Source organism: Rhinichthys klamathensis, unplaced genomic scaffold (genome assembly GCF_029890125.1).
Source record: "Rhinichthys klamathensis goyatoka isolate OS25496 unplaced genomic scaffold, OSU_Roscu_1.1 h1tg000090l_1, whole genome shotgun sequence".
In the NCBI taxonomy this organism is placed as follows: Eukaryota; Metazoa; Chordata; class Actinopteri; order Cypriniformes; family Leuciscidae; genus Rhinichthys; species Rhinichthys klamathensis.
The window spans coordinates 3,926,652-3,942,500 of NW_026606629.1; the positions used below are offsets into that span (position 1 = coordinate 3,926,652).

The window sequence follows — 15,849 nt, forward strand, 5'->3', positions numbered from 1 at the left end:
GGGCTCAAACTTCATTGGTTGATGGCGGCCATGTTTTTTGAGATACGCCAATGTCCTCATAGACATACATGGGGCCTTGGACCAAGACACTGCATACCAATTTTCAAGTCAATCGGACTAACGGTCAGTCCTTTATATGTTTTTTTCATGTTATAGCGCCACCTAGTGTTCGATCGTCGCGATTTTTTTACTGTGACCTCAGATTGAACTCATGCACAACTGTACCAAGTTTGGTGAATCTACCTAATTTACTTCTGGAGTTATAGTCGTTTTAGTAAAATAGGCTCCTCCCACAACGTTCTTTTTGCGCCCCCTAGCGACCGGAAATCGAAATTTCAACTTTTTTACGATTATAATTTATATTCAGACTCCACAGAACATTTGTGCACTGGTTTGGTTCCGATCGGGCAAAAAATCAGGGACTAATTCGCAAAAGTCGTTTTTTGACAAAATTCAAAATGGCGGAAAATCTATCATGACGGAAATGAAATCGGAGATATACGTTTTTTAAGTCAGGAGTCCAGCTTTCCAATGATATAAGACACTTGAGTCTACGATTTACGGTCTAGGAGTTATGAGCAGTTTTGCGCAATTGGTTGCTATAGCGCCACCTATGGGCCAATCGGGCTCATAATTTGATAAGCTCTCCTCGATTTTTGTACTACCATCTGACAAAGTTTCAAGTCTCTAGCACTTACGGTTTGGTCTGCACGATGCGTTTTACGGCAGAAGAATAATAATAATAATAATTAAAGCTGCAAGCAGCATTTTAGCGGTGTTCAAGCAGTTAAGGCCTTTCAGGCCGTTAAGCACAAAAGCATGGAAAGACATTGTTTTATGTAGCAATCATGATTTACCATGATATACTACATTTCAGTGTGATTTTTCATGATTTACCATGTTCCAGTATGATTTACCATGAATCTAACATGATTTTCCATAGTTTACCTTGATATACCATGTTATATGATGATTTACCATGATATAGCACATTCTAGAATAATTTACCAGGATTCTAGCATGATTTACATTTTTTACTATGATTTACCATGTTTCTGGCGTTATTTACCATGATTTACCACGTTGATAGCAAAAAAAGATTAAAAATGTCTAATGCTGCTGCTCCATCTAGTGGACAACAGTGCTATTACAGCCTACTTATACAATAGGCCATGTTTTTCATATCATTTAATCTACACACGCTCATTCTGATGTATATAGAGACATTTGGAACTTCAGGAGCCAATGTGACTCAATTGTCACTTCAATAGACGATTTTTGACTAAATGTTATTGTAAATGTTAAAATAGTGAATTTATAAAGTCTAAATATTAATTATAGTTGAGTAGTGTGACAAAATGACTTTTTTTAAACAGCAGGGGGCAGTAAAATACCACTTATTGGCTGTTAGCCTTTTTTCAAGCTGTTATAGCTGTTCTTGACCTTTTTTTAAGAAGCTATGAGCATTTATTGAAAAGATATTGGCTTTCGGTCAAGGCTACATATTGAAGTGACCCTATTATAGTCATACAAATGAAGAAGTTATACATTTTCCTATAATTATTGTTCTAGAGAGTACAGAGCAATAGATGAATTTTGACAAAATGTGATTGTAAATGTTAAAATAATGATTTAATAAAGTCTAAATATCAATTATATATAAAAATATTAGAGAGTAGTATGATGAAATGACAGCAGGGGGCAGTAAAATACCACTTATTGGCTGTTATAGCCATCCAAGCTGTTATAGCTGTTATAGCCATCCAATTTACACTCTATTATAGCCATCCAAATTAAGTAATAATACCTTTTCTGATAATTATTGATCTAAATAGTCCAGATAATTGTACTGCACTGGTTTTAAACATTAAGATTTAAAAATTATACGATCATAGATGGAAAAGACCATTTACAGCCAATACAGGCAATTTACCATAGGAAATGTATGGTTTTAAAGCTTTTCAACAGTTATAGCGCCACCTATTGTCTGATCTCCATGAAACTTCGCATGCTTCTTCACCATGGTATGACACATATGCTCATCAATTTTTGTGAAGTTCTGAGTTTTTATTTATGATTTATAGGCTTTTGAGTGTGTTTTGACACACCCCTTTTATAAATGACCCTGTTATAGCGAAGCAAAGGGCAAAGTTCAACTTTTTTTCGATAATTATTGATCTAGAGAGTCCATAGAATTGTCCTAGACTGGTCTGGTTCCGATCGGGCGAAAAACCAGGGACTAGTTCGCAAAAGTAGGTTTTTAACATATTCGTGAATATTTAATGAACGGTTTGATTGACAGCAATGGTTCTAGAGGCAAAGTTGTTCAACATGAGGAGATCTATCAAATGATATGCATATTGTGGGGATTTGTGCAACACCACGTGATTACAGAGCCGTAAAACTCGTTAGCGCCAACTAGTGGCCGATTTCTTTCAAAACTCTTACAGACCTCTTGGGCCATGAGTCGAACATGCCCATCGAGTTTCGTTCCGATCGGCCTCCGTTAACCTCGTCTCACAGGTGCTCAAACTTCATTGGCCAATGGCGGCCATGTTTTTTGAGATACGCCAATATCCTTTTACACATACATGGCACCTTGGACCAAGACACTGCATACCAATTTTCAAGTCAATCGGACTAACGGTCAGATGGCCACACCCCCTTTTATGTTTTTTTAATGTTATAGCGCCACCATGAGGCCAATCACCGCGTTTTTTTTACTGTGACCTCGAATTGAGCTCATACACATTTGTACCAAGTTTGGTGAAAATATTTCATTTCGTTCACGAGTTATACCCATTTTAGTAAAATTAGCTCCGCCTCCTTCGAACGTTTGGGCACTCCCTAGCAACCGTGAATCGAAATTTCAACTTTTTTTCGATAATTATTGATATTCAGTGTCCAGAGAATCTTTCTGCACTGGTTTGGTTCCAATCGGGCAAAAAACCAGGGACTAGTTCGCAAAAGTAGGTTTTAGACAAAACCGGAAATAGCGGAAAAATTTGCATACCGGAAATAAAATCCTTGAGGCCTTTTTTGTTCTGCTTGAGCCAAGGATTCCAATGATATAAGACACTTGATGCTGGGACACAGGGTTATTGAGATTTAAGGAAAATAGTGCCATTTTTTTGTTTTTTGTGCTATAGCGCCACCTATGGGCCAATCGGGCTCATATTTTGATAACCTCTCCTCGATTTCTGTGCTACCTTAATCCCAAATATCAAGTCTCTAGCTCTTACGGTTTGGTCTGCACGATGCGTTTTAGGGCGGAATAATAATAATAATAATAAAAATCAGCACAATTACAATAGGTTTTCAGCACTTCGTGCTTGAACACCTAATTAAAGCTGCAAGCAGCATTTTAGCGGTGTTCAAGCAGTTAAGGCCTTTCAGGCCGTTAAGCACAAAAGCATCAAAATACATTAAGTTTTATGTAGCAAGCATGATTTACCATGATATACTACATTTCAGTGTGATTTTTCATGATTTACCATGTTCCAGTATGATTTACCATGAATCTAACATGATTTTTCCATAGTTTACCTTGATATACCATGTTATAGGATGATTTACCATGATATAGCACATTCTAGAATAATTTACCAGGATTCTAACATGATTTACCTTTTTTACTATGATTTACCATGTTTCTGGCGTTATTTACCATGATTTACCATGTTGATAGCAATTATGTGAAGCATAAGAACAATTGAAGTGATAAACGCTGACAAAATAAGAATGTGTTATAATAGTAATTGTTATATAAGTGATTTTATAGTGTCTATATACAAAAAAAGACTATTAATAAGAAGAGTGGCCAGCAGAGGGCAGTAGAAGACCACTTATTGGCTCACTTTCATTTTAAACTACTTTGTTTCTCCAGTATTCTCCACTGAAGCAAACCATTTTTTTCATGTTAACTCCATAATGCCTGCTTACACACACACACACACACACACACACACACACACACACACACACACACACACACACACACACATTTTTGGGATATGTTATTGTGAAAATCATATAAAAAAAGATTAAAAATATCTAATGCTGCTGCTTCATCTAGTGGACAACAGTGCTATTACAGCCTACTTATACAATAGGCCATGTTTTTCATATAATTTAATCTACACACGCTCATTCTGATGTAGATAGAGACATTTGGAACTTCAGGAGCCAATGTGACTCAATTGTCACTTCAATAGACGATTTTTGACTAAATGTTATTGTAAATGTTAAAATAGTGAATTTATAAAGTCTAAATATTAATTATAGTTGAGTAGTGTGACAAAATGACTTTTTTTAAACAGCAGGGGGCAGTAAAATACCACTTATTGGCTGTTAGCCTTTTTTCAAGCAGTTATAGCTGTTCTTGACCTTTTTTTAAGAAGCTATGAGCATTTATTGAAAAGATATTGCCTTTCGGTCAAGGTTACATATTGAATTGACCCTATTATAGTCATACAAATGAAGAAGTTATAAATTTTTCTATAATTATTGTTCTAGAGTACAGAGCAATAGATGAATTTTGACAAAATGTGATTGTAAATGTTAAAATAATGATTTAATAAAGTCTAAATATCAATTATATATAAAAATATTAGAGAGTAGTATGATGAAATGACAGCAGGGGGCAGTAAAATACCACTTATTGGCTGTTATAGCCATCCAAGCTGTTATAGCTGTTATAGCCATCCGATTTACACTCTATTATAGCCATCCAAATGAAGTAATTATACCTTTTCTGATAATTATTGATCTAGAGAGTCCAGATAATTGTACTGCACTGGTTTTAAACATTAAGATATGAAAATTATACGATCATAGATGGAAAATACCATTTACAGCCAATACAGGCAATTTACCATAGGAAATACATGGTTTTAAAGCTTTTCAACAGTTATAGCGCCACCTATTGTCCGATCTCCATGAAACTTTGCATGCTTCTTCACCATGGTATGACACATATGCTTATCAATTTTTGTGAAGTTCTGAGTTTTTATTTATGATTTATAGGCTTTTGAGTGTGTTTTGACACACCCCTTTTATAAATGACCCTGTTATAGCGAAGCAAAGGGCAAAGTTCAACTTTTTTTCGATAATTATTGATCTAGAGTGTCCAGAGAATTGTCCTAGACTGGTCTGGTTCCAATCGGGCAAAAAACCAGGGACTAGTTCGCAAAAGTAGGTTTTTAACATATTCGTGAATATTTAATGAACGATTTGATTGACAGCAATGGTTCTAGAGGCAAAGTTGTTCAACATGAGGAGATCTATCAAATGATATGCATATTGTGGGGATGTGTGCAACACCACGTGATTACAGAGCCGTAAAACTCGTTAGCGCCAACTAGTGGCCGATTTCTTTCAAAACTCTTACAGACCTCTTGGGCCATGAGTCGAACATGCCCATAGAGTTTCGTTCCGATTGGCCTCCGTTAACCTCGTCTCACAGGTGCTCAAACTTCATTGGCCGATGGCGGCCATGTTTTTTGAGATACGCCAATATCCTTTTACACATACATGGCACCTTGGACCAAGACACTGCATACCAATTTTCAAGTCAATCGGACAAACGGTCAGGTGGCCACACCCCCTTTTATGTTTTTTTAATGTTATAGCGCCACCTAGTGTTAGATCGACGCGGTTTTTTTACTGTGACCCCAAACTGTCCTAATACACAAGAGTGTCAAGTTTGGTGAAGATATCTCATTTACTTCTTGAGTTATAGACGTTTTAGTAAAATAGGCTCCTCCCACAACGTTCATTTTGCGCCCCCTAGCAACCGGAAATCGAAATTTCAACTTTTTTTTGATAATTATTGATATTCAGACTCCAGAGAACATTTCTGCACTGGTTTGGTTCCGATCGGGCGAAAAACCAGGGACTAGTTCGCAAAAGTAGGTTTTGGACAAAACCGGAAATAGCGGAAAAATTTGCATACCGGAAATGAGATCGGAGATATACGTTTTTTAAGTCAAGAGTCCAGCTTTCCAATGATATACGACACTTGAGTCTACGACATAGGGTCTAGGAGTTATGATCACTTTCGCGTTTTTGTTGCTATAGCGCCACCTATGGGCCAATCGGGCTCATACTCTCTCAACCTCTCCTCGATTTCTGTGCTACCTTAATCCCAAATATCAAGTCTCTAGCTCTTACGGTTTGGTCTGCACGATGCGTTTTAGGGCGGAATAATAATAATAATAAAAATCCTTACAATTACAATAGGTTTTCAGCACTTCGTGCTTGAACACCTAATAATAAAAATCCTTACAATTACAATAGGTTTTCAGCACTTCGTGCTTGAACACCTAATAATAAAAATCAGTACAGATACAATAGGTTTTCAGCACTTCGTGCTTGAACACCTAATAATAACAATAATAATAATCATTATCATTATTATTATTATTATATCATTTATTTAGTTTTTTAGTCATTAGTAGAAATATTTATTCATAATAATATTATTTTTTAGAATTTGTATTATTATTCATTTTACTTTATAAAACTTTTTACAACATTGTTTACAAAGTGATTTTCAGAAGCAATTAGTCAGATCAACAAATTAACTTTAGCCTACATAGTATGACTGGAATTCAAAAATAAATATTTAAAAATGAGTTGTTGTTGTTATTATTATTTATTATTATTATATTTTGCGCTGTAGTATCTTTTAGTGATGTATGTCTCGAGACCGGTCTTGGTCTCGAGACCGGTCTCGAGACCACTTTTACGTGGTCTCGGTCTTGTCACGGCCTTGACGGTCTTTGGTCTCGGTCTTGTCTTGGTCTCGGACCTCTCGGTCTTGTCTAGGTCTCGCTGTCTCAGACCGACATAGTGGTCAGGGGATTGAGCAATACAATACTACAATATCCACGACGATATCCGCAACGTATTGAAGTGCGCGTCCGAGTGAAGACAGTGCGGTGCACGCGAGCCACGCGAGAAAACACTGTATCCGCGCCACTGATCGCAGCGGCAACGAGCACTTTGATCACTTGATTTAAAAAACACATATCATGTACAGTTTTTGATATATTAATATTTAGTAAAACACATATCAGTGACATGATGGGTTTTACCTTCATTCAGGAGATTTTGGGTAACTGCACAACTGACAGATGACTTTGAGCGCACCGCCAACGGTGTGTGTGTGTGTGTGTGTGTGTGTGTAACCATAGCGACAAAAACGACCAACTTTCGGATCCTGCACTTAAGCCTATAATTTCGTTTTTTAAAATATAATTATGTATTTAAAAGTTGCAGAATGGATTCATTTGGAGACTTCGAAATCAGCAGAGATAGGCAGGCAAATGCAAAACAACATTTGACAAGTTATTGCTTAGCTTCAACACTAATGTTTTTTTCCCCTCCGGTCTCGACTTGGTCTCGGTCTTAGTCTCGACTTGGTCTTGGTCTCGACTTGGTCTGTCTTGGTCTTGGTCTTGGTCTTGTCTTGGTCTCGATACCATCTGGTCTTGGTAGTGTCTTGGTCTCGGTTTAGGCGGTCTCGACTACAAGTCTAGTATCTTTATTGGATAGTTATTAATATAATATTAAGAATTATGATTATTATCCATTTTATTTGTATAAAACATTTTACAACATTGTTTACAAAGTGCTTTTCAGAAAAGATTTGTCAGATCAAGAATTAGAATAAGAGATTAATAATAAATTGTAATTAAAAATTAACGTTTAAATAATAATTTAAAGTTAATATATTACCGTAGTTATATTATTAACAGTTTGATATATTGAAATATAACATTTTTATAATATAATATATACATTGTTATTAATGTTGTTGCAAGTGTTTTTTTAAAGTGCTTTTCAGAGACAACTACAGAACTAATGAAAGACACAACTGTGTTCAGAGAGCTCTGATGGAAAGCAGTCACATTGATCCATCTGACATGATGCTCAGCCTTGCCAGATTACAGTGGGGATGTTCACACTGCAGCCTTTCTTCTCTTGTTCCCATCACAAGAGGTTCATCACATCTTATCTTTAACCCCCAACTGCCCTCCTCCCTCTACAGCACCCCCGTCCTTAAAATCACTCCCATTTGAGCTGTCAGTCAAAGGCTGTATCAGAGTCCCGATCAGCAGGATAAGAACTGAGCTGCGTTGTGACTGATTGCCACAGTGATACAGGGGCAGCGAGCTCACGGGTCAAAAAGTCATCAGTCTCTGAAGGGATTATGGGAGATGCTTATCTTAGTTCGATGACCAGCAGGGTGTGTGATTGCGTTTGAGGAATGTATTGGTTAAATTCAAAGGTTCGCTGACCCTTAACATCTACATCTCTATGTGCTGATCCAGATTTCAAGCACAATTCTAGTCTAGAGCATTTTAGCATCAAATTTTAGTCGGCCTCTTGATGCAATTTGAATGCTTACTTTTGTTCGACGGCCTAGCCAGCACAGAAAACGCTCAACTTAAAATGAGTCTGCATGAAGCCTTTAATCGCTACAGCTTCCTCCAGGCCTTTGCAAAGCTCAGAAGATGATTTGCTTCTTCTGACGGGCTTCTAACATAACTTTTTTCCGCATCAAACTTCAACTGGAGGTGGTGTGGAAAGAGAAACCCATGGCTGATTGTTTTTTTTTTGTTTTTTTTCTAGAGGTTCTCAGATGGAAGTTAGCTAATTGGGTTAGGCAGCTTGACCCTGTTGAGAACACAGTGCGGGTTTAATTGTGAGCTCAAATCTGCTCATAATCCCTTAATTTGACAGAATGGAGGTAGCAAATTGCTGGAGTTTAACTGAGGGAGAGGACAACAGAATGAAGTTTTAAAGGAACAGTAGCAACATACCGACTTAACAGTACTTTACTTTTCAGTAGCGTGACAGTGGCTCATCTGTTTTCAAAACAGAGTAGCTTTTCCAGTAGCAAGCACATTTTTTTCAAACAAGTAGCAGAATATCACAACAAAACTCTACATTGCTATTTTTGTCACATTGTATTGCATTACATATTGTATTACAGCGAAGCAAACTGAGGTATAGTCAAACACTCACACTCCCCTAAAATGTCTGTTATTGGCATAACACCTGAGAGGTCTGATTCAATTAAAAGAAAGAAAGAAAGAAAATTTACTGCTGCTGTTCATCATCAGTTTTTTACTCAGTAATATATATTATTATTTACATTTAGGAATTTAACACACTTTTCTAAACAAAGTGACTTCATTAATGCATTGAAGATACACTATACATTTTAGCAATTCATGAATTCCCTGGGAATCGAACACAGGACCTATATACATGATTAAATATTACATGTAATAAGTTATATGATAAATAAATATCATATTTTGTTTAAATAATTGTTCAAATTTGCAATTTAGTGCTGTCAAAAGTGTTTTTGTGCTATTAAAACGGCTCTGAGGAAAAATCAACAACACTGTTTTTATGTATTGAAAACCTGAGAAAAAATACATTATACCATGCTTTATACCAGGTCATTGATAACAGACTTGTACTGTCTGAATTTCTTTTCACAGTGCATTTGCATAATTTGACATCAAACATGAAGCATCAAAGCATTTTCCTCAAGCTTAATTTGTTAAACATGAATTTGAGAGACTCATAAGCGTGTAGCAATCATTAGCTTATGTCAGCCATCACTTGTTCTTCTGGTTCTTGTTCCTGTACCTCAGCGGATTACGTGCTTTATATAGTTGATACTGATGTTTGCTCTCTGTCCATCCCTTGTGGGCCTGGAGAAGCCCCCATTGCATGTTGTCTATTATGCAAACAATAGTGTTGTCATTATCAGCAGAACACCCCTTTGCAGGGCCTTGTCACTGGTTGTCACCATCTGATGAGTGTAAATTGCCCTGTTTCATAATAACCAAAGTGAAAATGCAACATGCACAGCAGAGAGAGAGAGAGAGAATTGATAGGGTCCCAGTGTTGCAAATCTGTTTTTAGTTTTTTTTAAATCTCATATACACACTGAGCTGAAGCATAAGGTCTTCATTTTAGATTTGTCATATTCTTCTGTGATATATTGGCACTGTCTGCTGTCCTCAGCTGGCTCCTCTCAGTGTCCCAGGAAGCGTTAATGTCAGATTGTGCTCAGGTTGCCGATGGTGGCTCTGGTTTCTTTATGGAAGCTAAGGCCAAGTTCACTGTCGCTCATGTCCTCTCACACCTGTCTGCCTCAGCTTTCCTTGTAGCATATCAATATTTCAGAAGGCCAGGGGAAGGGCAGAGGGTGACAAAATGAACTGGCCCAAAGGCCCCCTGGTCCTAACCATAACCTCAACTATGTCCTCAAGAATAAGCAAAGATTGTAATTGGTAAGATTAGACAGACTGAGTCGTGTTAAAGCACATTTTGTTTCATTTTGTTTAATTAAATGATTGTGACAGAGTTAGGCCTGTTTAAGTTACAAGTTCACTACCGTTCAATAGTTTCAAATGTTTTTTGAAATAAGTCTTTTATTTTTAAAAACAGTAATATTTTGAAATATTATTACAATTTAGAATAAATGTTTTCTATTTAGAAATGTTTTACAATGTAATTTATTCTTGTGATGGCAAAGCTGAATTTTCAGCATCATTACCCCAGTCTTCAGTCTGATGATCCTTCAGAAATCAGAATTCTCAAGAAAAAAAAATTCTTATTATTGTCAATGTTGAAAACAGTTGTGCTGCTTAATACTCTTGTGTAAACTGTGATACCTTTTTGCACGATTCTTTGATGAATAAAAAGTTCAAAAGAACAGCATTTATTTTAAATAGAAACCTTTTGTAACATTATAAATGTCTTTACTGACACTTTTGATCAATTGAATGTGTCCTTGCTGAATTTTTTTTTTTATTTCTTTACTGACCTCAAACTTTTGAACACTGTAGTGTAGATTTAAATTAATTGTAGATTTACCGTCAAAGAGTGCTGTATGCTTTCCTTGATTAATTAAATTGTAAAAATGTGATGCTTTAAATAATAATTCCGCTACTTAACTAAACAAGATTTTTGTAAATTCATGTTATGTGTGGTTGCAAATGAAGTACATTTTTGATCAGAGTTAGATCAGAGAACGGTTGTCTTTTATCCGTTGACAGCCCAAGGCTCTGTTCATCCCATAATATTTATTTTCACGCCAGCATTAACATTGGGGTGTGTAAACGCAAACTTGTTTGTTGTTCCAATGATAGAACAGCTGCACATTGAGTCATCATTTCTGTCTTGTGTTCATTATGACTGAGTTTGTGATGTTGAGTTCTAAATCATGTTGTGCACTATTACTAATTTGTCAATCACTTAAGAACATTTAGATGCACAGGTGTCCGCTTCTTGCCATGTTAACATTTCAGTTTTGACTTAAAATGAGCAAATACTGTACAAATGTTCTCCAGGTTCATACATTACATACAGTTGCAATCAAAATGATTCAACCCCCTTGACCATTTTGCTGCCGAGATTTTTTTTTTTTTTTATGAAAACAGTTTAACAAAGGCATCAGTAAACTATTATAGAACGATTATTAAAGGGATAGTTCACCCAAAAATGTTGTCATCATTTACTCACCCTCATGTTGATCCAATCCTGTATGAGTTTCTTTCTTCTGTTGAACACAAAAGAAGATATTTTAAAGAATGTTGGTAATCAAACAGTTGAATAGCATATTTTTCCATAAAATGAAAATAAGCCCATGATTTACTCACCCTCCAGTCATCCTAGATGTATATGACTTTCTTCTTTCAGACGAGTACAATCGGAGTTATATTAAAGTACTGTTTCTGTTTTGAGGTCCATACAAGTGCATCTATCCATCATAAAAGTGCTCCACACGGCCATTATAAAGCTTGGAAGAGCCAGGACATTGTTTAATGGAACTATACCTTTAATACACATTTGAGTGATTCTGAGAATGTAAAGTTGATGAAAATTAAAAAAAAAAAAAAAATCAAATTGGCTCTAAACATTCATGTACAAAATGATTCAACCCCCAAAAGTCAAATTTTTGTGCAGAATCTTTTATTCTTTAAAACCTCCAATAAACGCTGCCTGTAAGTGCTTAGAAGCTTCTGTCACCTCTCTACTGCAATCTTGCCACATTCCTCTCTTGAAAAAGCTTCCAGATCACTGATAATCTTTAGTTTTCATATTACCAACTGCTTTCTTCAAATTCCACAAAATATTTTCAATGAGACTTAAATCTGAAGACTGTACAGGCCACTCAATAATATTCTACGACTGATCCCTGAACCAAGCTTCAGTAGATTTGGATGTATACTTTGTGACGGCTGTCCTGCAGGAAAGTCCAGAGATCATCAAGCTTCAGTCTCTGCACCGAAGGCATCACCATCTTTGCCAAAATGGCTTGATACTTCAGAGAATTCAAGATGTCCTTCATACAGTCAAGATTTCCACTTCCTGCAACAGCAAAGCACCCCATAACAAGACTGGACCACCTCCATGTTTGACCATGTAGATGGTGTTCTTCTGCTCATAAGCTTTGCCTATTTTGCACCAGACACACTGCTGATCCATGGGTCCAAAAAGTTCCAGTTTGGTCTCATCACTCTATAAAACATTCTTCCAGAACTCCATAGGTCTATCCAAATGAATTTTAGCATATTCAAGTGAGCCTTTTGTGTTTTCCTTGTTCAAGAGTGGATCTCAAGTCCCAACATGAAGGTCATGCTTGTCTAGTGTTCTTCTTAAATGTTTTTTCCTTCTTTCATCAGGTCATCTTGCAAGTCTTTGGCTGTAAAAAAATAAATAATAATAATTCAGTTTGTCTGATCAAACATTTTATTCCCCTTAATGATATTGTCCTTTTTCTTCAACACCCTCAAATGTTTTCTGGTAAAACACATTTTAAACTTATGAATAAGGCTGCCAGCTGTGTCTCAAAAGCTTACATTTGTAAATTATTACAGTCTCCGGGGGGTTGATTAATTTGGATTGCAACTGTAGATTATTGATTTATCAGAACCATAAAAGATGGTTACTTATTTATGCATAATGTAATTATTATTCATGAATATTCATTATTTTTTATATTCAATGTCCCCACCAGTTTAATACAGTGTAATTCAATGTTCAGACGTCCCTGCGCACAGAATACTCCACAGAGTATAAAACTGTTGTTTAAATTCTTTGTTTAACTTTTATAACTATTTTTGTTCTCTCTCTCTCTCTCTCTCTCTCTCTCTCTCTCTCTCTCTCTCTCTCTCTCTCTCTCTCTCTCTCTCTCTCTCTCTCTCTCTCTCTCTCTCTCTCTCTCTCTCTCTCTCTCTCTCTCTCTCTCTCTCTCCAGGATGAAAAACAAGTTGTGGTACTTTGAATTTGGCACCACAGAGACCATCTCAGCCACTTGTAAAAAGCTGAACGAAACCATTGAGGTGGAGGTGAGTCCAGGACATTTAGCCCATCAATAGTGCCCTGTTTTACTTAAAAGTTGTAATTATATACAGCCACATTCACAGTCTTTTAACTGTGTATCGGGTCAGTATGTCCACTGAACACTTCCTTCAACAAACTGAGATTCATTAATGCAGCTGGCTACAGTATCTACAGTAAACCTCAGCCAGCTCTTACGCAGTCAATGTTGAGGGAACACGTCAGAACGTCTGTCTGAAAGCAAACAGTGGCAGATGACCTCTGTTGACAGCACTCCCATCATGTGAAAGTTGCACACTGGCCAGTTTGTGCCTGTGGTTAGATGTACATAATGAATAATGCATGATGTGATTGACAATGAGGAGTATGTCTTTTTTTAACTGATATAATATTATTTACTAAAGTGCTTGCTTGATATGTCATCAAGACAGAGATATTATAAAGAGGCAAAATTAACCACTCTTGTATAATGAATAGGCGAAACCATACATTTTTGATAGTTTGATTTGAGCCAAATATATGATTATTGTGCAATTTATTACTGATTTGAACAAGATTACATTTTTTTTTTTCATTCTGGTACATAAGAGCTGTACTTGAATGTTTACTACCTACATAAAAAAAGCTGCCAGGGGGCATTGTCAACATGGCCGCCAAGTGAACTGACTTGCCTTAAAGGGACTTTGATTCCGACCGAAGAGGCTGATGTTTCACAACTGTTATGACATTAGAAGAGTTATGAAAATATCAGCAGTTAAGGAATTTGCATTAGAAAAAAAAATGCTGTTTCTTTCTTCCACTCTTGTGTGGGATCTCAAGCAGATCAAGGCATCTCATTATGTCGTAAACGTGTCAGCATTCGTCTTTTGAAGTTTGTGTACTTTTCCACTGTACTGACGCCCTTGGTTTGATTCAGGGTGGTCTCTGACATCATAAAATACTGTACAACATTTCTATTTTTGGATCGCCGGCAGGCATTTTCACATCTCGCGTGTCTGGAATGCGATTGTTATTGATGCACCCATCCCAATAGTTAAAAACATGGATACAGTTTGTCATGCCTCAAGTGCTTTTATTATTCTTTCTTGTACAGTATTTAGCAGCAAGGGTGCATTAAATTGATCAAAAGTCTCAGTAAAGACATTTATAATGTTACAAAAGATTTCTATTTCAAATAAATGCTGTTCTTTTGAACTTTCTATTCATCTAAGAATCCTGAATTTTTTTTATCATTGCTTGCACAAAAATATTAAGCAGCACAGCTGTTTTCAGCATTGATAATAATAAGAAATGTTTCTTAAGCAGCAAATCAGCATATTAGAATGATTTCTGAAGGATCATGTGACACTGAAGACTGAAGCAATGGTTGTTGAAAACTCAGCTCTGCCATCACAGGAATTAATTACATATTAATAAATATATATTAAAATACAATACAAGGCATTTTAAATTATAGTAATATTTAACAATATTATAAATGCAGCCTTGGTGAGCATATGGGACTTTATATAAGAGGCTTATTGTATCTATTTTTTTTGTTGCAGATTTTCTTCAGTCAAGAAATGTTAAACATTTTCTGTTTTCTCTGTTTCTGTCCCAGTGTGATGGCATCATCTTGGATCTCAGCAGCACGGCTCTGGAGGGTATCGCTGTGCTCAATATTCCCAGCATGCACGGGGGCTCCAACCTGTGGGGCGAGTCCAAGAAAAGACGGAATTACAATCGCATGAGTAAGAAAGTGCCAGAGAGAATGACTGGCAGCACTGTCACCGATGCCAAGGAGCTCAAGTTTTGTGTGCAAGGTGAGTCAGGTTTAGGACATAAACCACTGAATAAGATCTGGGTTTCTCCTGAAATGTATCTCCAGCATCCTTTTTAAATTCAGCTGTTGCTACTGGCTGTTTGATTGTAGTACATTTAAGTGCTGATGACGAAAATTTACCGAAACCTCTGATTTCCTGTCACTTGTAATAAAATTCAAATTACTGGCCATCTTCGGTAGATCAGCACACCATGTGGAGCTGTTTCATATGCAGCTCTGACTCACAGCTGCCGTGGAGCTTTTAACCAATCGCTAATGAGCGGGAGCCTCTCCAGCTGCTCGTTACGCTGATGTTCAGTCTCACTGTGTTTTGGGACTTGCATGCGTTCATTTCCCAGAGTGTGAAGCACTATTAGCAGTGTTAATCATCATTTAGGGATAGCGCTATCTGTGTCAGCGCCTCACTGAGAATGCAGTCGCAGCTTTTCCAGATCCCACAGAGGCTGGTGTCACCGTCCTACTAAATGTCCTTCAGGGAGGGTAAGTCACCACAAAAGCCCTTGCCTGGCGTCACCATCAGCTGTCTCAGTCAAGAGATGGGAGCTTGGATGTGACTGTGCCTCCCAAGGACAGAGCAACAGCAGCTGTTTCAGGTGGCAGTGAATCAGCCTTCAGCACCAGGCATGTGTTTTGTCAAAGGGAAATAAAAATTC

General features: G+C 36.9%; 1 protein-coding gene across 4 annotated transcripts in view; it reads left to right on the forward strand.

Moving 5' to 3' along the window:
- LOC130085888 (diacylglycerol kinase gamma) overlaps positions 1 to 15,849 on the forward strand; it is a 203,275-nt gene that overhangs the window by 169,724 nt on the left and 17,702 nt on the right. For all 4 annotated transcript variants that reach the window (XM_056251876.1, XM_056251875.1, XM_056251877.1 and 1 more), the window contains 2 exons: positions 13,292 to 13,382; positions 14,975 to 15,176. In XM_056251876.1, coding sequence (XP_056107851.1) covers positions 13,292 to 13,382; positions 14,975 to 15,176 — 293 coding nt within the window. The remainder of the gene's footprint in view (positions 1 to 13,291; positions 13,383 to 14,974; positions 15,177 to 15,849) is intronic.